This window comes from Lithobates pipiens, unplaced genomic scaffold (genome assembly GCF_037356315.1).
Source record: "Lithobates pipiens isolate NorthernLeopardFrog02 unplaced genomic scaffold, aLitPip1_a1.2 Scaffold_10, whole genome shotgun sequence".
Lineage (NCBI taxonomy): Eukaryota > Metazoa > Chordata > Amphibia > Anura > Ranidae > Lithobates > Lithobates pipiens.
In genome coordinates this window covers 207,179,296-207,205,065 of record NW_027507686.1, presented here as the reverse complement: position 1 = coordinate 207,205,065, position 25,770 = coordinate 207,179,296, and the positions used below count along the sequence as shown (strand labels likewise).

The 25,770-nt window shown below is 42.7% G+C and overlaps 1 protein-coding gene across 1 annotated transcript in view; it reads left to right on the top strand.

Moving 5' to 3' along the window:
- DCDC1 (doublecortin domain containing 1) overlaps positions 1 to 25,770 on the top strand; it is a 680,197-nt gene that overhangs the window by 35,866 nt on the left and 618,561 nt on the right. Inside the window, exon 2 of the mRNA XM_077460866.1 lies at positions 12,310 to 12,494. Within this exon, the coding sequence (XP_077316992.1) occupies positions 12,313 to 12,494 (182 nt within the window). The 5' untranslated portion in view covers positions 12,310 to 12,312. The remainder of the gene's footprint in view (positions 1 to 12,309; positions 12,495 to 25,770) is intronic.

Here is a 25,770-nt window from a genome sequence, read left to right as displayed (position 1 = left end):
TTCGGCTTTTTGCCGAAAGGGCCATTTTCGGCCGCTATGTTTCGGCGGCCGAAATTTCGGTGCATCCCTAATATATATATATATATATATATATATATATATATATATATATATATATATATATATATATACACAGTATCTCACAGAAGTGATCCCCCCCCCTCACATTTTTGTAAATATTTTATTATACCCTTTTTATGTGACAACACTGAAGAAAAGACACTTTGCTACAATGTAAAGTAGTGAGTGTACAACTTGTATAACAGTGTAAATTTGCTGTCCCTTCAAAATAACTCAACCAACAGTCATTCATTTCTAAAATACTGGCAACAAAAGTGAGTACACCCCTTAGTGAAAATATCCAAATTGGGCCCAAACTGTCAATATTTTGTGTGGCCACCATTATTTTCCATCACTTCCTTAACCCTTTTGGGCATGGAGTTCACCAGAACTTCACAGGTTGCCACTGGAGTCCTCTTCCACTCCTCCATGACGACATCACAGAGCTGGTGAATGTTAGAGACCTTGTGTTCCTCCACCTTCCGTTTGAGGATGCCCCACAGATGCTCAATAGGGTTTAAGTCTGGAGACATGCTTGGCCAGTCCATCACCTTTACCCTCAGCTTCTTTAGCAAGGCAGTGGTCGTCTTAGAGGTGTGTTTGGGGTCATTATCCTGTTGGAATATTGCCCTGTGGCCCAGTCTCTGAAGGGAGGGGATCATGCTCTGCTTCAGTATGTCACAGTACATGTTGGCATTCATGGTTCCCTTAATGAACTGTAGCTCTCCAGTGCCGACAGCACTAATGCAGCCCCAGACCATGACAAGTAGTGTACAGCTTGTATAACAATGTAAATTTGCTGTCCCCTCAAAATAACTCAACCCACAGCCATTAATGTCTAAACCGCTAGAAACAAAAGTGAGTACACCCCTAAGCCCTTGTACACACGGTCCGAGAATCCGTCGGAATGTGTCCTATCGGACCGTGTCGTCGGATAATCCGACTGTGTGTGGTATGCATCGGACTGATTCCGTCGGAATATCCGTCGGACCCAATTTTCTAACTTGTTGGAAATATTTCCTGACCAACTGGTTCGATCGGACATACTCCGATCACGTGTTGAGAATTTTGATCGGACCAAGTGCCACGCATGCTCAGATCAAATTCGTACATCAAAGCTATTGGCTACTAGCCTGAACATAGTCCCATCGTAACGAAATTACGTCATCACGTTCTGAATGATCGGATTTTTCGACAACTTAGTCTGACCGCGTGTATGCAACAGTTTCGGACACAATCCAACGGACAAAATCGGACGGGCAAAATACGACGGATTTGGTTGTCGAAATCTCCGACTGTGTGTACAGGGGCTTAGAGAAAATGTCCAAATTGGGCCCAATTAGCTATTTTCTCTCCCCAGTGTCATGTGTTACATGCAAGGTCTCAGGTGTGAATGGGGAGCAGGTGTGTTAAATTTGGTGTTATCGTTCTCACGCTCATATACTGGTTACTGGAAGTTCAACATAGCACCTCATGGCAAAGAACTCTCTGAGGGTCTGAAAAAAAGAATTTTGCTCTACATAAAGATGGCCTAGGCTATAAGAAGATTTCCAAGACCTTGAAATTGAGCTGTAGCACAGTGGCCAAGACCAAACAGCAGTTAAACCCAGAAGGAAGCCTCTTCTAAAGATGATGCATAAGAAAGTCTGCGGTTTGCTTAAGACAAGCAGACTAAGGACATGGATTACTGGAACCATGTCCTGTGGTCTGATGAGACCAAGATAAACTTATTTGGTTCAGATGGTGTCAAGCGTGTGTGGAGGCAACCAGGTGAGGAGTACAAAGACAAGTGTGTCTTGCTATTCACGCACGGTGGTGGGAGTGTCATGGTCTGGAGCTGCATAAATGCACTTCATTGGCTATCAATGTAAGGGGCACTAAACTGACCACCAAGGTAAAGAAGCACTTCATTGGCCATCAATTTAAGGGGCACTAAACACCACCAATGTAAAGAAGCACTTCATTGGCCATCAATGTAAGGGGCACGAAACTGACCACTAATGTAAAGAAGCACTTCATTGGCCATCAATGTAAGGGGCACTAAACTGACCATCAATGTAAAGAAGCACTTCATTGGCCATCAATGTAAGGGACACTAAACTGACCACTAATGTAAATGGGCATTTCACTATCCATCAATGTAAGGGGGCTTTTTTTTACTAACAAACACTATCCACATTTCTTTTTTAGTCACTATTATTATTCATAATTCCCTTATTATTAGTTAAAGCATAAGTTCACCTTATCCTACAGCCTCATACCTTTATATCTCAAGTGTGGGATCTAAGACACTGCTGCCTCTGACTGCAGGTCTCAGTAGATTTAGACCCCCTGTACACCTGAACAGGAGGGGTGTCATACAAAGGAGCCAATCCCCTTCATTTTCCCTGTCTAATGAATAAAGTCAGTGATCCGTACCAATCACTGACTGTTCATTCATAACTGAAGCACAGTAAACTGTGTTTACTATGCTTCAGCTTGTGAATGAACGGGAAGCTTTATACAGAGCTACTCCTGTTCATTGATTCTGTGCTAATAAGGCTGCAGAGATGAAGATGGAGGGCTCGGTCTCTTTTCTTTGACTGAAAGGTGAAACATCGGAGGTCTGTTTAGATTCCTGATATTTCACCCCCCCCCCCCACGAGGCACCTAAAAAAATAAATAGAGATACAGATCAGAGGCTAAGATGGCAGCTTCCTTGGCTGTACAGATAGGAGGGTTTAGTTCCCTTCTAATAAGACACAAAAAGATGACAAAAAAAATGACTGCAGCTTTAACCATTCCCTTCTTTATCTAAAATGAAAAAAATAAGAATAAATAAATAATCATAATTTTAGCTTTGGATATATTTTAAGGGCACCTCACCTAAAAATGTACTTACACTTGCGTTTTAGAGCAGCGTTATGGTACTAAGTACCTTCTCTCAAGCACCTTGTACCCTGCTTCAATCAGGGCAACATTCATGATGCACTTATGTATGCATGTAGTCCAGGTTCGCCAGTCCTCCCATTTAGGAGTGATGCCCAAGTCCCTCTCCCAAGCAATTTGATGGAGATGCAAACTCATTGAAGAGTCTCTTGTATACATCTGTTTTCAAACTGTGTTTGAACTGCAAGATCAGGACTTTTCTTCTGCCGAGAAAGCAGGAAATGGTGTATTTGTTGTAGATGAAGATTCTCAGAGGAGGGCACCTCCAAATATTTCACAAAATACGAAGAGGGGCACACAAATTATGTTTATATCTAAAAAATATGGATTAATAAACCAGAAATGATCATAATATAAACTTCATTTCAGTAGCTACAATAACAAAAATATGCTACACTGTATATCCTATATGATATAATATACCATATATCTCTCTCTCTCTCTCTCTCTCTCTCTCCTTGAAGGGGATTTTTTATATATATATATCCACTTAAGGACCAAGCCTATTTTTTAGATGTGTTATTTACAAGTTAAAAACATTTTTTTTTTTGCTTGAAAATTACTAAGAACCCCCAAACATTATACATTTTATTTCTAACACCCTAGAGAATAAAACAGCGGTCGTTGCAATACTTTCCGTTGCACCGTATTTGCCCAGCGGTCTTACAGGCACACTTTTTTTTAAAAACAAAAACACTTTAAAACATAAAACAAAAGTAAAGTTAGCCCAATTTTTTTAATATTGTGAAAGATAATGTTACTCAGAGTTAATTGATACCCAAAATGTTAAGCTTCAAAATTGCGCCCTCTCGTGGAATGGCAACAAACTTTTACCCTTTAAAATCTCCATAGGTGAAGCTTAAAAATTCTACAGGTTGCATGTTTTGGGTTGTAGGGCTAGAATTGTTGCTCTCGTTCTACCGATCGTGGCAATAGCTCACATGTGTGGTTTGAACACCATTTTCATATGCGAGCGCCACTCACGTATGCGTTCGCTTCTGCACGCAAGCTCGGCGAGACGGAGCGCTTTTAAAAAAAGTTTTTCTTATTTATTTTACCTTTTTTTTTTATTTTAACAGTTTAAAGAAAAAAAAAAATTTTTGTCACTTTTATTCCTATTACAAGCAATGTAAACATCCCTTGTAATAGAAAAAAAGCATGACTGGACCTCTTAAATATGAAATCTGGATTCAAAAAGACCTCAGATCTCATATTTACACAAAAATGCAATAACAAATAAATAAATTGTCATTTAAAAACATATTTTTTTTTTTAAAATGGCCCTTTAAGAGCATTGGGTGGAAGTGACGTTGTGACGTCGCTTCCTCCCTGAAAATGTCATGGGTGGGGGCCGTCTTCCCCTCACTCGTCTCCATCATCAGCCAGCAGAAGGACCTGATAGCCTCCGCTACTGCTGTCGGCTCCGGTAAGCGGCGGAGGGCACTGGAGCGCAGCGGGAGGGCTTTCTTCCGTCACCGATAAAAGTGATCTTGCAGCGAAACTGCCACAGAGACCACTTTTATCTTGAAGTGGACCACTGGCTGAACAAGAGGATACCGGGTTTATGGTAGCTATCTGCTGCCATAACAACGAAATCTTCCTTCAAACTAAGGATGTATATCAGCGTGCGGCAGTCCGGAAGTGGAGATATATGGATATATATATATATATATATACTTTTCTCAGGATTTCTGTCAATTTCTAACATTTATCAAAACATAATGAAGTGCAGCCCAAAATACCAATAAAAATTAAAAAAGGTAAAAACGATAAAATGTCCAAAATTCCAGAAAGATGAACCACAAAGACCAGATGGCAACAGCACAGATCCTCCACGTGTGGAAAAGGAGATCCAGAGACACAAAGAATTAGGTGACAATCCCTCCACCTTCTAGATGTTTGTTCGCTCACCTTAATAAACGGACCCGAGACAACAGGAAGTCATCAGCGCGTGTCCCCTTAGGGGTAAAGTAAAACCAGATTGCCGATGATGATCTTCGAAAAATCTCCCCCAGACACATATGGATAAAAAAAAGGAATCTAAGTGCTCTCTGTTTAAACAAATGATGCTTTATTGTATAAAAAATCTCCTACTCACATGTATGTAATCTGAAAACCGCTCAAAATCTCTCAGGCACGATACACTGTAACATCCTTCAGACAGGATTTCTAACATTTTACAGCCTTGCTTTTATATTCATATTGGAAAAAAAGGCAATATGTTTGTTTGAAAAATGAGCATTCATTCAAAGTAGGAAAGTAAAAATATTAAGCGTGATTGCTTCACACAGTAACACTTTCCATAATAACTCACAGTTATTATAAGAGCGCAGTGGACCATACGAATGTTGACGTGACAGTATCTCACCGTGGTGAACCTACAGTATAGTGACAAGCTGAGGATGACAGATTGATAAACATGCAGAGATGGGAACACTGCAGAATGACACCATACAATAGAAGTATAGCAGCTAATGGAAAGATAACTGCTTCATGTCCAGGTTTGTATCTGGGAAATGACTCTGGTATAGCTTGGACATTGCTCATTTCCCATCTTGACTTCTAATTTAAAACCTTTGGTACAACCTGTCCGTAAGGCATGTACTACCCCTTTAAGTGTAGCTCTGTTTGTCCAATACCTACCTCTGTCCTCATTACAGTGCTATTTACTGTGCAGCCCTATCTGGAGATACACAGCCTTCTATCCAAAAGTATCCTGCCTTGATCCTTTTCATGCTTGCCAACCCTACACGTTCCTCTGAGAGGGCAGTACTGTGCAGGACCATTGGTGGCTGCCATGAGCACGGACTCAATGGGGATGCTTTCGAAAGAAAGGTTGTGCCGCCTTACGCAGGCTCACACAGTGAAGATCACTGAAATAAGGATCCAAGCTGCTGCCAGACTCATCTACCTTATCAACTGCTCAACTTCAGCTAATTCCTGCCACTGCCCATGGAATTAAATTCAAAATACTAACAACAACATACAAAGCCATTCACAATTCTGCCACCAACTACATCACCAACTCTCCCAATATTAAAAAAAAAAAAACTGTTAGTGTGTACCAGGCCTTAGGCCAGGAGTGCCCAACCTTTTTGAGGAGCGAGGGCCACTTTAGTGACTTGGTAATCAGTCGCGGTCCACAATGAGCGGAGTGGGCAAATGACAGGTCCGTGTCCACTCTGCATTTGCAGAGAAGAAATGGACACATCCCGTTCTATTCTATGGGCCCTCCAGTCCTATCCTCCCAGACAGAAGGGGACGGATCCCCTTCTGTTTTTTTATATGGGCCGGATTGGTGATAGGAGGGTGTAAATGGACAAAAGTCTGTTTACATCTGCCGCTCTAGAGAGGTGAACCGAGGGTCCAATTGGAACCACCTGAAAAACAGACAAGCGGACTCAATTGGACCAATTGTGTGAAAGGGGCCTAAGGCTGCTTTCACACTCATGCACTGTGGTTTACTTGCACCTCAACTGACCTAGACCTGATACTGAGTACATTTGGTATCACTCCGCCTGTGACTATACAGGAAGCATCGGCTCTGCTTCCTGTAGCACTGGGTCTGGCCTTCATGCTAATGCTCAGGGATGGCAGGTCAGCAATCCGCGATCTTGGATCAGCCATCCCAGAGCAGGAGGTGGCAGGCCACATCAGAGGGCATCACGGGCCACATGTGGCCTTCGGGCCAGGGGTTGGGGACCCCTGCTTTAGGCGATCCCTAAAAACTCATCTCTTTAGGGAAGCCTTCAACAAGCAGCTGAATGAATTCTTTTGTCAGCTCATTCCCCACAGTTATTACCGTTTGTGTCACTTGCCCCACCCTATTAGATTGTAAGATTTTATGAGCAGGGCCTTCTTAACCCTCTTGTATTTTAATGTATTGTAACCGTCATGTTTCCCTTTATATTGTAAAGCATTGAGCAAACTGTTGGCACTATACAAATCCTTTATAATAATAAAGTATGTACAGGAAAAGGTGGGCTTCCCTTAGAGGGTAAGGTAGGGTTGCCACCTGCCCAGGATTCACCCAGACAGTCCCGGTTTTAAATTATGTGTCTAGGTTTCAGTCCACCTAAAACCCGGACACATTCAGTCCAGGCTGTGGCTCCCCAAGTAACAAAGATAGCCACATACAAATCTGTTGCCGTCTGGGAGCTGTGGGTGGCTGTCCAGTAGTGGGTTTGGCATCACTGGTAGGCTTGGCCTTGATGTCAGCAAGAGCATTTTGTCCACACTAACCATTTGCAACTGTGCGCTATACCTGCCGCATTACTACTTTCCATGGGTCATCCAAAGGTGTCCCAGGTCTTTTTATAATCTTATAGTGTATACTACGAGAAAAAAATTTCCCCACGCCACTAAAGTGTTCAGGTTTGGCTTGAAGAAAAGATGGCAACACTAGAGTAAGGACAAGAAGATACAAATAAAATAAAACCACTCACAGAGGTTCTTACCTTAGCCTCTGTTCTCTCTATCTTCAATCGAAAGGGTTCTCTTCACCTCCTGGCCCTGTGGAACTCTCTCTTTGGGACACACATGAAGTGAGAGAATATCTTTCTATTGGCAACAAAGACTAAAGTTCTAAATCTTCCTAACACAAAAATGTTTTGTGTAGACTTGGGCTTTTTGAAAAAAGGAAACATTGTGGAGATATCTAGCTATGTTCAGACCTTGTCAGAAAAAAACAAGCTAAGATATGGAGAATACTAAAGTTGCCCCTAAACATAAGGAAACCATTGTCTCTTCCAGCCTCCTATGCCTAGTTATTGGTTAGTGAGTCCCCTTGTCCCATAATGCCTCAGTGGTCAATTGAGAGGTCCAGGCATTGTCACATGGGGGCTTGCACATGGATTTAACCTTCTAAAAGATAGAATGTGCACAGACAGCAGAAAGATAGGCAAAACGTTTAGAGAAGTCACCTTGTAGACCTCTATGGAGAAAGGTTCTACTTTACCCTGGCACATGACCCAACCCATAACCTACCCCCTAACAAAGACCCATAGAATGCTATTCTTCTTCTATTGGGTCCTGGAGCTTTTAGTGTTGAAAGGTAACACTGTTTCACTGAGGCCGCGTACACACGGGCGGACTGTTGGCTCAACTTTGTCCGCTGAACAGTGTTTCAGCGGACAGTCCGCTCGTGTGTGGGGCTTCAGCGGACAGTTTCAGCGGACAGTTTGACGAACAAAGTTTTTCGGAAATTCCGAAAAACTGTCCGCTGAAACTTGGTTTGAGCGAACAGTCCGCCCGTGTGTAGGCTACTTTCGAAATGAGCAAACTGTTCCCGCTCGGAGGGAAGTCTGCTCATTTCGAGCGCGTGTGCAGGTAGGCGGGGCCCGCGACGGAGACGTCGCGGGCTCCGCCGCCTGGAATGGACTTAAAGGGGAACCCCAACGCCGAAAAAAATCGGCGTGGGGGTCCCCCCAAAGTCCACAACAGACCCTTGTCCGAGCACGCTACCCGGCCGGCCAGGAAAGGGGGGCGAGCGAGCACGCCCCCCCTCCTGAGCCGTACCAGGCCGCGTGCCCTCAACATGGGGGGTGCCTTGGGGAAGGGGGGGCCGCGCGGCCCCCCCACCCCAAAGCACCTTGTCCCCATGTTGATGAGGACAAGGGCCTCTTCCCGACAACCCTGGCCGTTGGTTGTCGGGGTCTGCGGGCGGGGGGCTTATCGGAATCCGGGAGCCCCCTTTAATAAGGGGGCCCCCAGATACCGGCCCCCCCACCCTATGTGAATGAGTATGGGGTACAATGTACCCCTACCCATTCACCTGTAAAATAAAAGTACCCAAAAAAAAACAACACACGAGATAAAATATTTTATTGCACAGCTCCGGGGGTCTTCCGTCTTCGGGGGTCTTCTCGCCGGACTCCTCCGCTATCTTCTTGTAGCTCTTTTGCTAGCGAAGGAGTCCGGCTTTCTTCCTCCCCGCCGCCAGCCTCTTCTCCCGACTTCGGGGGTCTTGTCCCCCTCTTCGGTTCTTCTGCCGGGCCACCGCGCCTTCTTATAGCTCTTTTGCAGGCGGTGGCCCGGTCTTCTGTCGCCGCCTTCCGTTCTTCTGTCGCTGTCTTCCGTTCTTCTGCCGGGCCACCGCGCCTTCTTATAGCTCTTTTGCAGGCGGTGGCCCGGTCTTCTGTCGCCGCCGCCTTCCGTTCTTGTTCTTCTTCTTGTTCTTCTTGTTCTTCTCCAGGAGATGTTGACACGTCGCTCTCTCCGGCCGGAATGCCAGAGCCGCGCTGAGCGGCCACTTATATAGTGACAATGGGGCGGTGTCACATGGTATATGTCACATGGGTTGGTCACATGGGTTGATGTCACATGGGGACTATGACATCGTAAGGGGGTGGGGTCACCATGTGACCAACCCATGTGACATATACCATATGCCGGCCGGGTAGCGTGCTCGGACAAGGGTCTGTTGTGGACTTTGGGGGGACCCCCACGCCGATTTTTTTCGGCGTTGGGGTTCCCCTTTAAGTCCATTCCAGGCGGCGGAGCCCGCGACGTCTCCGTCGCGGGCCCCGCCTACCTGCACACGCGCTCGAAATGAGCGGACTGTTGCCTCGTGTGTGGGCGAGTCCGCTCATTTCAAAAGTTGCGCGGACTTAGTACGACAAACAAAGTTTGCCTTATTTGTCCGCTCAAAAAGTGCCGTGTGTGGGCGTGTTCGTTCATTCAAAAGTTTGAGCGGACTGTTTGACGAACTTAGTTTCGGCAGACAGTCCCCGCGTGTGTACGCCGCCTGAGATTTCACATGTCAAGATCTAATCATTTAGTTGACTTACCTCCTTGAGATATATATATGTCTTGTACCGCCTAATTTAAAATAATCTTCTAACGAAGCAGCAATAGGGCAGAAACTGAAACTCCAGCTCTTGCTCCTGGAATCCCCAAGAGATCTTAGAAAAAATAAAGCAGAGTGCGGTTCAACCCACCAACATCGGAAACATCAGTTTCAGTCGTATTACCTTTTAATATGCAGAAATTTGCTCTCATGCTGCATTAGGAAAATGAACCAATAATCAAAAAAAAAATGACCATATATGTTTACATTGTATAGTTAATTAAAGCAAGAGAAGAAGATGCTAATTATTTCATGTTCTTCATACTTTTCCCAATACAGTACATCAGTGTGTAATTATAAAAATCGTCAGAACAAAATGAAGAGCAGCAAAGATCAGGAACATACCTTTCTGCAGATGTTTTTTTCTGCTTAGTTAGGTAAATGTTAAATCTAAAAGGTGCAATTTTTCCAGTGGCTGACATACTTCATCAATCCTAATTTGTGAAATTGTTCATTCACTGATTCAAAGTCTGTATGAAAAAAAAAAAAAAAAAAAGATGTTCGTCTGATTAACTTTCCAGCTTGAAAAAGTTAACCCATTCTGTAGCCACATTTCTGTAAAATAATGCACCAATGCAAGGCAATGGCCAATGTACTATTGTCTTTAAAGTGTGTGTATGGGCAAAATAAAAATCTTCATATCTGCACATTTGTTGTTCTTTAAAATGACTGCAGGTAAAAAAAAAATACATATTGGAAGAAATCCGCTAAATTTCTAACATCCTGTTGTTGGCTCACAACACTACTTCTTCACTGAAATCCCAAGCAGCTTTGTCAACCCTGCCTTAGAGTCCCTTGACCTGGACTCTGTAAGCTCTTGTACACACGGTCGGAAATTCCACCGGAAAATGTCCAAACGGACCGTGTTGTCGGATAATCCGGCCTTGTGTGGGCTCCATCTGACTTATTCCGTCGGAATGTCCGACCAACAAAGTTTGAGAGCTGGATATTACATTTTTCCGATAACATGTTCCGACTTTTGTAGATCGTTTGTAGAGATTTCCGATCGGAGAAAGTGCCGCGCATGCTCATATCAAATTACGAGACCAAAGCTATTGGCTACTAGCCTCTACATAGTCCCGTCGTACGCAACGAATGTCGCCACCTTCCCAAACGATCAGATTTTCCCGACAACTTTGTCCGACCGTGTGTTTGCAACACCAGTTTCGGACAAAATCCGTCTGAAAAAATCTGATGGATTTTGTTGTTGTAATGTCGGACCGTGTGTACAGGGCATAAATTTGCCGAGCCTCCACAGTGGAAGCACATGCATTATAATGGACAGGCAGAGGGCAGGTGAGCCTGGAGGGAGCCCATCCTTCCTTGAGCTGGGAATTGCTTTTGTCTTTGATTTGCTTATGTGCCCTTCCGTGTGCCCCTTGCTGAAAAGGTCAGTTATAGGTGGGGGCAATGGCCAATTGTACTGTTGAAATATTGGTGAGGAGATGCACTGGACACCTTTGCTGCCAATGTGCTATATGCTTGGTGTCAAGTGCGCCCCTGTGCCTTTAAGAAAAGGTGGGCTAGATATTTAGCTGTGGGGATGTAGACATTGTGGGAGGCCCCTACCATCGGAGGAGGTGAAATTTACTTAAAGTGTTTGTTAAGTGTAAAATATTATTCACTGCCAGCCCCTCTATTAGAGGCTGGCATACCACAGTATGTAAGTCTTCAGGCTGGTCACATGACTTGCGGCAGCTTTACAGCTTCGAGACATTGCTTCTGCGGGAGGGGCTATAATCTGCCTCTAATGTCAGCTGGGGAGATCACTTGGCCTCCCGCAGAAGTAATGTATCGGTGCTGTAAAGCGGCCACGAGTCATGGGACCGGCCTGAAGACAGTTCTAAATAGTTATTTATAATGCTTGTTTTTGCAAAGGACTTACATAGTGTGGTATACCAGCCTCTAATAGAGGGACTGGCAGTGACAATTGTAGGTTTTTTTATTTTTAATAGTAGCGGAGGGCGGAGACAGAGAAAGAGGGAGCTGACAGGCAGGAAGGAGGGTGAAGGGGGAGAGAGGAGAGCAGATAGGACAGCTACGTATGACGGAGGGATGTGCTCTGACCACGGTAGTCAGGGCTCAGCTGCCCTGGTAATCGTGGTCAGTATAAAGAGAGCATAGAGAGAGTAGCAGGTTCAGGGAGTTTTTTTTTTTTTTTACAGTTTGGGGGGGGGGGAGATTAAGCAGCACTATGCTGTGTAATCTGCTTTAAGGGACCAGAATCTGAATTATAATTTTTTGGGTTAACAAACACTTTAAAAGCTTTACCTGATAACTATTTAGAAAAGGATTATATTCTTTTAAACTCCAATCGGGCTTTTATATATTAGCATTTTTTTTTTTTTTTTTACTCAGGCTCTTTAACTGATATTTTATAATTTTAAGGGCTTGTAGATTGATTAAAGCAGCAATTGATGACAAGTTGAATTGGTACTATACATCCATTTGAATGCATTTACTTCTCTTATCAGGTCATGGCAGGTTACAGAAGGCCTTTAAGTGCCTCATCTGTTGGGAGCCAATTGTCTTCGGTCTCTTTGCGCAGTTATTTGTCATCATCAACGCGGTCACATCAAAGCAGCTTAGAAGACATCATTGTTAAAGAATATCTGGACAAGATTGAAAAGCCAAAAGCACAATGCCCTGTTTTGCCAAGGTAAGCAAACTATTTTCAAAGATATTTACTCAAAATAAAAAATGTTCTATTTAAAATGTACATTTTGTCACTATTTAAAAACTATTAACGTTTATGAAAAGTCAAAATGTTTTCATTCGTTTTGAATAGACTAAATTTTCTTTTGAGTCCCGTCAGGTAAGTTTCACCTCCTGTTTTAGGCCCCATTCACACTTCGGATAGCAGGAACTTGCTTTCCTGCTAGCAATTTTGTGTGGTCAATTTTTGGACGATTACGCACTTCACACATAGAGCACTCCATTCACTTCAGGGGTCTGCCCTATGCGCATTTGTCACCCAAAAGAAGCTCCTGCTCTTTTTTGGCAAGCAAACTTCATGCGATTTTTAAAAGGAATGTTTTGCTTTGATTTCCACGCGTCAGTCCCTGCAAAATCACACCACATTTGGGGTGCCATTTAGAATGAATGCCCCCAAACACACATTGCACATTTGATAGTGATTGCCACGCAATTTGGAATCGCAAGCAGAATTGTGCCTATTCCGCCTGCCATTCCAAATTGACAAGTGTGAATGGGGCCTAAAAAACATAGGAGGAAGTAAGTGGAAATGTTGCGACGGGGAGGGTAAATTATGCGTTAGGCTGGCCATTAACCACTTCAGATCCAGAAAGTTTACCTCCCTTCATGACCAGGCCATTTTTTGCAATACAGCATTGTGTTACTTTAACTGACAATTGTGTGGTCGTGCCACGCTGTACCCAAATAAAATGTATATCCTTTTTTTCCCCATAATTAGAGCTTTATTTTGTTGGTTTTTGATCACCTCATTTTTTTTTTTTTTTTTTTTTGCGCTATAAACAAAAAAAGACCGTCAATTTTGTAAAAAAAAAATATATATATATTTCTTACTTTCTGCTAGAAGACATAACCAATAAAAAAAAAATGTAAAAAATCCAATTTCTTCATAAATTTAGGCTAATATGTATTATTCTGCTACATGTTTTTGGTAAAAAAAAATTCCAATAAGCGTATATTTATTTGTTTGCACAAAATTTATAAAAACTATGGGATAGATTTATGGTATTTTTATTTTTTTATTTTTTTTACTAGTAGTGGCAGCGATCAGCGATTTTTAGCGGGGCTGTGACATTGCGGCGCACAAATCTGACACTAAGTGACACTTTTTTGAGGACCAGTGACACTAATACAGGGATCAGTGCTAAATAAAAGGCACTGTCACTGTACTAATGATACTGGCAGGTAAGGGGTTAGCATCAGGGGCAATCAAAGGGTTAACTGTGTTCCCTGGGAGTGTTTTCTAACTGTGTGGGGGTGCATTTACTGTGGAAAGACAGAGATCGGTGTTCCTTCTGAGCAGAAACACAGGATCTCTGTTTTCCCTTCTCAAGGAATGGCAATCTGCCTTGTTTACATAGGCAGACTGCCATTCTGCTGGTCTCCAGAATGATCGGTGGGTCCTGGCGGACATCAGGTTCACCAGAATCTCTCATTGACTCCCACTGTGTTCAATCATAGCGAGAGCGGGTCGCCGGTGACCAGCCTGCGGGCCCCAGACCTGGAAGTGTCAGATCACGTACTAGGTACATGATCTGGCGCAGAGCTGCCTTCCTGCCACATTATATCTGAGCGAAAATTTGGTGAATAAGCAATTTTTCTCCTTCACTGATGTGCGCTGATGAGGTGGCACTGATGGGCACTGATGAGGTAGCACTTATGGGCACTGATGAGGCTGCACTGATGGGCACTGATGAGGTGGCACTTATGGGCATTGATGGGCAGCAATGATGAGCAGGCGTTGATGGACACTGAAAGGCAGCACTGACTGACATCATTAATGGGCACTGATTGGTGTCACTGATGGGCATTGATTTGTGTCACTGATGGACACTGATGGGGCTTTACTGTAATCAGGGCACTTATGATTACCTCTCCTGGTCTCCCTGTTAGAAGATGCAGCTGATTGGCTCTCTTCACCATACACTCTGTCAGTGTGAGGCGAGGCGAGCTGATAAATGGCACTTCTGCATTTCCATGTGACCGGCTGTGATTGGACACAGGCAATCACATGGTTAAAGAGCCTTGATCTTTACCGAAATTGGGGTCGCACCGTGTCCTAGGAATACTTCGTCCCAGAACAAGAGTTGCACCGCTCCTCCGTCATTTGATGGTTGGCGGGCGGCAATTGGTTAACCAGGGTTTCTCCAGAGGTTGCTGGGGGTTCTTTGAGGTGTAGCTGGTTGATCATCCATTTGATGGTGCCTGCATAGTTCCGGGACCACTTGTCTGAGCCAACTGCATGATAATGGTGATCTTTTCAGCTGTCTGTAAGGGTTGCATTCCAACCACCACTGTAAAGGGGTATCTTCCCCACTGTCCACCAATGCAGGAAGCATTTTTCACACTGATCTATCAAAGAATTGGTTTTAACAGGGGTTCCCTGAGACCTGAAAGTTATTTCAAGGGTTCCTATGCGGTAAAAAGGCAGAGAAAGGCTGCCTTAGCCCTTGTACACACGGTCGGAGAATCCGTCGGAATGCGTCCTATCGGACCGTTTTGTCGGATAATCCGACTGTGTGTGATATGCATCGGACTGTTTCCATCGGAATATCCGTCGGACCCAATTTTCCAACTTGTTGGAAATATTTTCCGATAAACTGGTCCGATCGGACATACTCTGATCATGTGTAGAAAATTTTGATCAGACAAAGTGCCACGCATGCTCAGATCAAATTCCTACACCAAAGCTATTGGCTACTAGCCTGAACGTAGTCCCGTCGTAACGAAATAACGTCATCACGTTCTGAACGATCGGATTTTCCGACAACTTGGTCCGACCGTGTGTATGCAACAGTTTCGGACACAATCCGTCGGACAAAATCCAACGGATTTGGTTGGCAGAATGTCCGATCGTGTGTACAGGGGCTAAGACAATAGTCAATCTTTCCAGTCAAGACACAATCCAGAATAAAAATCAAAAAAATTGTTTAGATCGACATGTTCTTTATTATTCTAAAACAGCGATTCTCAACCAGGGTTCCTCCAGAGGTTGCTAGGGGTTTCTTCAGCATTGGGCCCTTTCTACTTCTCAGATAAGTTCCCACCAACACCATTGATCTTTTTAGCTATCTGTAAGGAGGTAATTCTTCCCAATGACCACAAGTGTAAGGACCATTCTTCCCACTGACCATCACACTAATGTATCATGAGTTGTATGTTTATAATTTTTAGCAGGGGTTCCCCGAGACTGGAGAACTATTTCAAGGGTTCCTCTGTGTTGAAAAGGTTGAGAAAAGCTCTAAAAGTATATTTTGATGGATCTGCATTATTCATAGATCTGTTCTAAAAGCCAAACTGCGTTTTGAACTATAGCTGTGGCCAAACCAATGACTCCATATACAGTATTGCGTCTGCATCTATTGCATATAAAACGGTTTTGCAATAATCGCAGTTTAGTGAAAATACACAATAGTGTGTGTTTACACAGCAGATTACCGATTAGCTGTGTAAATGTTTAATTCCTGGCAATAAATTGTAAGTGTTGTGCTTTACTGTTAACAAACCCTCCTTGAAGAAAAGAAAGACATATTACTTAATATTTTGTACCTCTGGCAGTTTCTGTTAGGATAGGCCATTGCATCTGAGCACAGTTGTATAAATATAGATTGACATTAATGGTAGAAGCACTTTGTGTATGCGATGGATCTTGCTGTAGATGGTGGATAATTACAATCCATTAATATTCTAATGTTACTGTAATTGAAAAGAAAAGGCTTGACAGGGAAAGCTGTGCAGCAAGAAAATGACAAGTACTACTCCCTGGCAACCATCATTCTCCGGCTCCCATAATCACATTCAAAACAGTGACATGGCGGCTGGATTTTATATGGGGCTTTTCACTGGAAACTTTTTTTTTTTTTAATACCGAGAGTGGCAGACCAACATTCAGTAACTGAGAAAGTGAATAATGCTAACTGCGTATTAATCATTTAATTGCCATAATTATAAACAGTAAATAAAGGCAATTATTTATTTCCATCTCCTAAATTGGAGCACAGTAGCGTTTTTCCCATAAACTGACTACTTTTTGGTTTTCTGAATGGGCAATGGGTCCTTTTTATTTGAGGTCGTGCAGTCAATGGATCTGCAAAGACTTTCTCTACAGCTTTGGGAATCCATCTACAGTTCTCTAATCATCCAGTTCTTCTTCAAAGGTATTTTTTTTTTTTTTTGCATTTAAAAAAATGTTAATTTTTGGCAATATAATTACTTAACCCCCTGAACATTATATATTTTCTGAAAGCAGAGGTCCTTTCGAATAAAAAAGACGATAGTTGCAAATTTTTGTTTCATGTGACATATGCACAACTGTTGATTAAACGCAAATTTTCAGGAAAAAATATAATAAAATGAATTTTAGTACAAAAGCACAGCATATAATACCAATTTTTAGGGAAAATATAAAAGATGAGGTTGCATTGAGTAAATAGATATTAACATTCCATGTCTTAAAATTGCATGCACCCGCAATATCGCCAAAAGCCGTGGTGCCCAAAATATCACCATAAAAAAACCTTTGTGGCTCATCAATTTAGAGTTAACTAGGAGCTTTTGTGGTAGAATTATTGTTCTCTCTGACGCTCGTGGTGATGTGTCACACGCAGGGATTTTTTTCAGCAGGAACGTGGGACAACGCAGTTATGACACCTCCAGCACTGAATGTATGTAATAGTGTGGGGTGTGCTGGAGGATCTATTGATGTTGGCTCCTGGGGGATCTATTGTCACTGGTGGGGATCTGATTTTGTGTGAGGGTCTATTGTTGCTGATGGGGAATTATTGTTGCTGGGGGTCTTATGTTACTGGAAGGGATCTACTGTTGAGGGAGAGGTCTATTTTTACTGGCTGCTGGAGGATCTATTGATGCTGGCTGCTGGGAGATCTGTTGTTTGCTGCTGGGGGAGGGGGTCTAATGTTGCTTGGGTGGATAGTTTGTTACTCGGTGTGATATTTTGTTGTGGGTAGTTCACTTTTGCTGCAAGGAATCTATTGTTGTTGGAGTGGAGTCCATTGTTGCTGGGGGAGTCTATTGTTGTGTGGGGATCTTTTGCTCGGATTCTATTGTTGCTGGCAGCAGGGGATCTATTTTACTGCTTTTCTTTTTATTATCAACATGTTCCATACAAATGATTTAGCACCACAAAATACTTGGTTCTGTATTCTCTAAAAGGGGCAGTACTGGTAGGTGGGTAGGGGGTGGATATATATATAATTTTTTTTTTTACGTTTTTCTTATTTTTTTATTTATTTTTTTACTTGATTGCTATCACAATGGGCAGGTGACAGGTACTCTTTATTAAGACATTAGGGTTCTTATAGACCCCAATATCTCCCTTGCTCTTCACACCATCTAACCAAGCACATAGTAAATGTGTCCCCTGGCTGTACTGGCCAGGAAAGGGTGCATCTGAAACCGGAAGTGACATAATTTCCGGGTTTCATTGTATGCATGTGACATCGAGGCGTGATCTCACAGCAAGTTGTCTTCCCTAGCCAGTGGTTGTGTTCCCGGGCACCAGTAAGCTTGAGAGAACCCGGGAACCATGGGAGGAGGGGGGGGGCGCCCGTGGGAGGAGGGGAGGTACTGCGATACTGGCTGTGTGAAAGTGATCGGCTGCTATGGAGATTCCACACCACTTTCACTTTGAAACCGGGAGCCCTCTGAACAAAACCCAAACAAGCTGATGACTGCTACTGCAACCATCAGCTTGTGATTAAAGGTTCACTCTTTGGACATACATAGTACGCCCAAAGATCTGACAGCTCCAAATTGCATGACAAGTCGCACTCCATTGCCGGCAGTGGAACTGTTCATATTGCTTGATTATGAAAAAGGTTCATGCACTACTTCATACCGATTTTATTGTGATTATTGTGATTTGCTTAGACTTCTGTTAAAGAGGGCATAAACACTGCCTCTTTTTTTATTTTGGTGACCTGCAGTATGCATCGCATATTAGCACATTATGTGAAACTTACACTGTCCTCATTGTCCCCGCTGGAGGCCGCATCCATCATCGTCTGTCTTCCTTCCGGGGCCACAGACTCCGCTGTGTGACCGGGCCCGAACTGCTTGATGTCACTCCCATGCATGCTTGTGGAAGCCACCGGTATGGCACAGGGCTCTGAGGAAACAGCACGGGGCGGCCGTTCCTTCAGAGCGCATGCTCTGATGAAGTAATCGGCGATGTATACAGTAAATATCTCCTAAACGGTGCAAGCTTAGGAGATATTTACAGTACCTATAGGTAAGCTTTATTATAGGCTTACCTACAGTATAGGTACAAACATTAGGGGAAAGTTTACGTTCTCTTTAAAATAAGTGGCGCTTTACATCATTTACTGAGCCCTAGAACAATTGCACTTGCAGAGTGTAACTTGCCTTTTGTAAATCAACCCCAATGTCTGGGAAGCTATGGTAGGTTGAGAGGAAGTTCTTCCCAGAAGTATTTGACATCTTCTAATGTGGCCAGGTACCAAACGTTAGAGAGCCAGTTGAGGTTCAACCCCACTTCAGGGGGATTCTACAGGACTTGGTTAGGCAAGGTCAGTATAGGCAAAGTCAAGTGCAATCAGCTTTTATCCAAGAATTTGATATCCTTTTGAGCTTTTTTGGAGGACCTTCAGACCTCCCTCAACCTGCCTTTTCAGCTTCATCTAATCTTCACAAGTTGCTTCTGGTTTCTCTTGGATTCCCTCTGAACTGTATCAAGAACATGAGCATAATACAATTCTGTTATACACCATGCAGACCTGTAATGCCGTATACACACGACCGGACTTTCTGGCAGATTAGGTCGGACGGAATCAGTCCGTCGGACAATCCGATCGTGTGTGGGCTAATCTGATTGTTTTTCATTTAAAGAATCAGACGGACCTAGAAATAGAAAATGTTTCAAATCTGTCCAACGGACTCAATTCCTATCGGGAAAAACGTTTGTCTGTATGCTGGTCCGACGGACCAAATACGACGCAAGGGAAGCTATTGGCTACTGGCTATTGAACTTCTTTTTTTAGTCCTGTCTTACATCATCACGTTCAAAAGAACGGACTTTCGAACTGACTTAGTCCATTCGTGTGTGGCCAAGTCCGTTAGTTCGGAAAGTCCATCGGAACTCTGCCGAAAGTCCGTCGGAAAGACCGTCGGACCTAGTCTGCCGGAAAGTCCAGTCATGTGTATGCGGCATTAGACTACACCTCCCAACTTGACCTCACTGCTGGATGTCATCATAATAGAATTGTATTTTATTCTGTACAGACCTAGGCCACGGTAGCAGCTTTCCCAATTTCATTCTGTATCATGTTCTGACTGATGGATATGATCATAATAGAATTCTGTTTCACTCAAACAGACCTGGAAGTTGACATGATCTGATGACTGACAAGATCTGATCTCCTGACATGATCTGATGACTGACAAGATCTGATCTCCTGACATGATCTGATGACTGAATGTGATCATAATGCAATTTGATTTAGGTATATACAAAAAACAATACAGTAAAACCTTGGTTTGAGAGTAACTTGGTTTGAGAGCATTTTTGCAAGACATGCAAATTTTTTTTTACATAAATTTTGACTTGATAAACAAGAGATGTCTTGATTTACAAGTAGCGTCATGTCACAACTGAGTATAAAAGAGAAGAGAGGCGCCTCTAAGTTTAGCAATATGGTTACATTTAATGGAGGTACAACATTTAGCAACTCACGTAGTTAATGATTAAAACAGGCACATCGAAGTATGCGGACATCCGGGGTAAAGCTGTCCACATAGACTGTCCTCTGCACTGCCATCAACATCATCCCTTCCACACTGCGCTCCACGAGCACTTCAAGCCTCGCTTTTAGAGTGCTCTACTGCAGGGTAGTCTTCCCAGTCATGTTTGCAGACTCACAGCGGTGAGAGCCGGCGGAGCAGAGGACGGTCTATGTGAACAGTTTTACCCTGGATGCCTGCATACTTAGATGTGCCTCTTTTAATCAGTAACCATATGAGTTGCTAAATTTACCTTCATTAAATGTAACCATATTGCTACACTTAGAGGCGCCACTCTTCTCTTTTATACTCCGTTGTGACATGACACTACTTGTATATCAAGACATCACTTGTTTATCAAGTCAAAATTTATGAAAAAAAAATTAGCTTGTCTTGCAAAACGCTACAAGTTACTCTCAAACCAAGGTTTTACTGTATTTTTTTTGTACAAACCTAAATCAAATTGCATTATGATCACATTCAGTCATCAGATCATGACAGGAGGTATGAACTTCCAGGTCTATTTGAGTGAAACTGAATTTTATTATGATCACATCCATCAGTCAGAACATGATACATGGAGCTCCTGCTGAATTTAGCTTCTAATCCCTTTGTGGAGGCTGCCATTTGTGGATGGACATTTTGTGGTTACACAATTTATCAAATTGATAAAAAAAAAATATATGGACTATAAACTGAAAGACCTATGAATAAATGGTTGTGGAACATATCATCTGAATGTCCTTGATTTCTTATGGGGAAATTCACTTTGATATACGAGTGCTTTGGATTACAAGTATGTTTCCGGAACAAATTATGCTCGCAATCCAAGGTTTTACAGTATATCTTCCACTATAATCAGACCACTGATTGTGTTTGGAACGCAACTATTTAATTCTATACATACTTATAACTCCATGGGGATGATTTGCTAAAGCTAGACAGTGCACTTTGCAAATGCAGTTGCACTGACCAATTTTTGGTTATCTAAATGGGCAATAATTCCCCTTTACTTGAAGCTGTGCAGTTGATGGGACTGTAAAGACCCTTTCTACAGCTTTGGGAATCCATCTTCAGTAATCTAATTATAATGAAAATGGGGTTGATTTACTAAAGGCAAATAGACTGTACACTTTGTAAATACAGTTGCTTAATAAATGTGGGTGAGCTCTGTTGACTTCCATTATCTAATCCAGCCTTTCTCAACCTTTTCAACACAAAGAAACCCTTGAAATCATTCTCCAGTCTCGGGGAACCCCTGCTAAAAATTAGAAATATACAACTCATGATATATTAGTGTGATGGTCAGTGGGAAGAATGGTCCTTACACTTGTGGTCATTGGGAAGAATTACCTCCTTACAGATAGCGAAAAAGATCAATGCTGTTGGTAGGAACTTATCTGAGAGGCAGAAATGGCCCAATGCTGAAGGAACCCCTGGCAACCGCTGGAGGAACCCTAGGGTTCCACGGAACCCTGGTTGAGAATCACTGATCTAATCATTTTCAACCCATGTATGCGATTGGGTATTCTTTGCAAGGTGAAACTTGGCCTCATTCACTTTAATTTTCCGGAGCAACTGCACTTGCAAAGTGCACAGTCTATTCGCAACTGCTTGTGTAAAGTACACAGTGGGGGTTATTTTCACTCTGCAAGTGCAGTTGATCCAGAGCTTAGTAAATGAGGGGAAGCTCTGATGACTTCCTTCATCCAATCAGGTGGAAGCAAGATGCTGTTTTCTTATTTTCCTTTCATGTGATTGGGCATTCATTGTAAAGTGAAACTTCAGACATTTACTAAGCTCTGGAGCAACTGCATTTGCAAAGTGCCCAGTCTATTTGCCTTCAGTAAATCAACCCCACATCCCTATTATGCCCAGTCTACTGAATGTGATCATAATACAATTCTCTTTAGTTCTCTACAGACCTTGAACCCCATATCTTTCCACAGGACTTGACTACTGGATGTGATCATAATACGGGTTCTACAGTGTATTTTATTCTGTGCAGACCTAGAACACCATACCTCCAAACATGACCTGAAAGCTGGAAGTGATCAAAATACAGTTCTTTTTAATTCTTTACAAACTTAGAACACTGCATCTTCCAACATGACCTGACTACAACACTACCTGACTAATAGTCAATTTAGTTATAATAATGCTAACAGAGGATGCACCATACAGTGCTGTAACATAGTATTTGCCCCCTTCCTGATTTTTTTTCTTTTTTTTTTTGCATATTTATCACACTTAAATGATTCAGATCATCAAATGTTAATATTGCACAAAGATAACACGAATAAATACAAAATGAAGTTTTTAAATGATGATTTAACCTCAGGTGTGTGTGTGTGTGTATATATATATATATATATATATATATATATATATATATATACATATATATACATAGGTATACCCCACTTTTAAGTACACAATGGGGTTTATTTACTAAAGCTGAAAACTGCAAAATCAGGCTCACTTCTAACCTCAGCTTGTTCAATTAAGCTTTGGTAATAAAACCTGGAAGCTCATTGGTTTATTTGCAGAAGTGAGCCTGATTTTGCACTTTCCAGCCTTAGTAAATAAAGCCCATTGTGTACTTAAAGAGGAAGTAAACCCTGATGGGTATACTTCCTCTTTGTCTCCCTGCAAAGGTAAAGCATAATGGGTTACTATGCATCACATAGTAGCCCATTATGTGTCACTTACCTGACACAGGAGCCAGAGATGTCACCGCTGTCCCCTGTAGTCCGAGAGTCCATCTTCTTCTGGGTATCTCTGCTCCGGGCACTCACAGCGCCGGAGCAGCGATGACATCCCTCCCGTGCATGCCTACGGGAGCCGCCACTAACAGCATATCTCCGTTAGCAGCAGTATGCTGCTAATGGAGATAGTGCGCCTGCACGCCGCTGTCTACGGCGTATGCGCCCTAGACAGCTGTGGCTGTCTTTTAGGAAATAACTCCTAAACCGTGTAGGTTTAGGAGATATTTCTTTGACCTACAGGTAAGCCTTAATCTAGTGGTTTGTAAGGGTTTACAACCACTTCAAAAGTGGGGTATGCCTGTGTGTGTGTGTATATATATATATATATATATATATATATATATATATATATATATATATATATATATATATACAATTATACAATGCCTTGCAAAAGTATTCACCCCCTTGGCTTTTTACCTATTTTGTTACATTACAGCCTTCAGTTCAATGTTTTTGTAATCTGAATTATATGTGATGGATCAGAACACAATAGTCTAAGTTGGTGAAGTAAAATTAGAAAAATATATACGTAAAACTATTTTTCAGAAATAAAAAACTGATAATTGGCATGTGCTTATGCATTCACCCCCTTTGTTATGAAGCCCATAAAAAGCTCTGGTGCAACCAATTACCTTCAGAAGTCACATAATTAGTGGAATAATGTCCACTTGTGTGCAATCTAAGTGTCACATGATCTGTCATTACATATATACACCTTTTTTGAAAGGCCCCAGAGGCTGCAACACCTAAGCAAGATGCACCACTAACCAAATAGTGCCATGAAGACCAAGGGACTCTCCAAACAAGTAAGGGACAATGTTGTTGAGAAGTACAAGTCAGGGTTCGGTTATAAAAAAAATATCCAAATCTTTGATGATCCCTAGGAGCACCATCAAATCTATCATAACCAAATGGAAAGAACATGGCACAACAGCAAACCTGCCAAGAGACGGCCGCACACCAAAACTCATGGACCGGGCAAGGAGGGCATTAATCAGAGAGGCAGCACAGTAACCTAAGGTAACCCTGGAGGAGCTGCAGAGTTCCACAGCAGAGACTGGAGTATCTGTACATAGGACGACAATAAACTGTACGCTCCATAGAGTTGGGCTTTATGGCAGAGTGGCCAGAAGAAAGCCATTACTTTCATCAAAAAACAAAATGGAACGTTTTGACTTTGCCAAAAGGTATGTGAGAAACTCCCAAAATGTATGGAGGAAGGTGCTCTGGTCTGATGAGACTAAAACTGAACTTTTTGTCTATCAAAGAAAACTCTATGTCTGACGCAAACCCAACACATCACATCACCAAAAGAACACCATCCCAGTGAAACATGGTGGTGGCAACATCATGCTTGTGGGGATGTTTTTCAGCAGTCGAGACTGGAAAACTGGTCAGAGTTGAGGGAAAGATGGATGGTGCTAAATACAGGGAAATTCTTAATCAAAACCTGTACCACTCTGTGTGTGATTTGAGGCTAGGACAGAGGTTCATCTTCCAGCAGGACAATGACCCCAAACACACTGCTAAAGCAACACTGGATTGGTTTAATGGGAAACATGTAAATGTGTTGGAATGGCCTAATCAAAGCCCAGACCTCAATCCAATAGATAATCTTTGGTCAGACTTAAAGGGGTTGTAAAGGTAAATGTTTTTTCACCTTAATGCATTCTATGCATTAAGGTGAAAAAACATCTGACAGTGCCTGCGCCCCCAGCCCCCCCGTTTTACTTACCTCACCCCTCGAAAGTCCCGTGCTCATCCCCCAACGTCCTTTCCACCGTTCAGCCTGGCCACTGATTGGCTGGAGTTGATGGATGGAAAGCAGCACAGCCATTGACTCGCGCTGCTGTCAATCACATCCACTGACCCAGAGCGCCGGGGGGCGGGGCCGTGTGATACAGCGATCGGCTATAGCCACCAGCTGTATCACGGGAGCGCGCCCGCAGATGCCTCTCACCATGCGAAGGAGCTTGCATGAATGTGAGAAGCACCTGTGGGGGGAAGCCGAGACAGCCGCCGAGGGACCCCAGAAGAGCAGGTTCAGGGCTACTCTGTGCCAAACGAGCTGCACAGTGGAGGTAAGTATAACATGTTTGTTATTTAAAAAAAAAAAAAAATTCACTTTACAATCCCTTTAAAGATTGCTGTTCACAAGCACAAACCATCCAACTTGAAGGAGCTGGAGCAGTTTTGCCAGTAGGAATGGGCAAAAATCCCAGTGGTAAGATGTGGCAAGCTCATAGAGACTTAGCCAAAGCAACTTGGAGCTGTGATAGCCGCAAAAGATGGCTCTACAAAGTATTGACTTTAGGGGGGTGAATAGTTATGCACATTGGCTTTTCCTGTTATTTTGTCCTATTTGTTGTTTGCTTCACAATAAAAAAAAACATCTTCAAAGTTGTGGGCATGTTCTGTAACGATCCATGTTAATTCCAGGTTGTGAGGCAACAAAACACGAAAAATGCCAAGGGGGTGAATACTTTTGCAAGGCACTGTGTATATGTGTATATATATATATATATATATATATATATATATATATATATACCTGGGGTTTATATACAATGCCTGAGGTCCTGGCCGCCACTCTGTTTCAGATTGGTGGTGCTTTATTTAAGTGCAAGCTTGCTATTTCATGCATTTTGCACTTGAGTTCCTGCTGCTGCCATTATCCCTGGTTGGACTGGACTT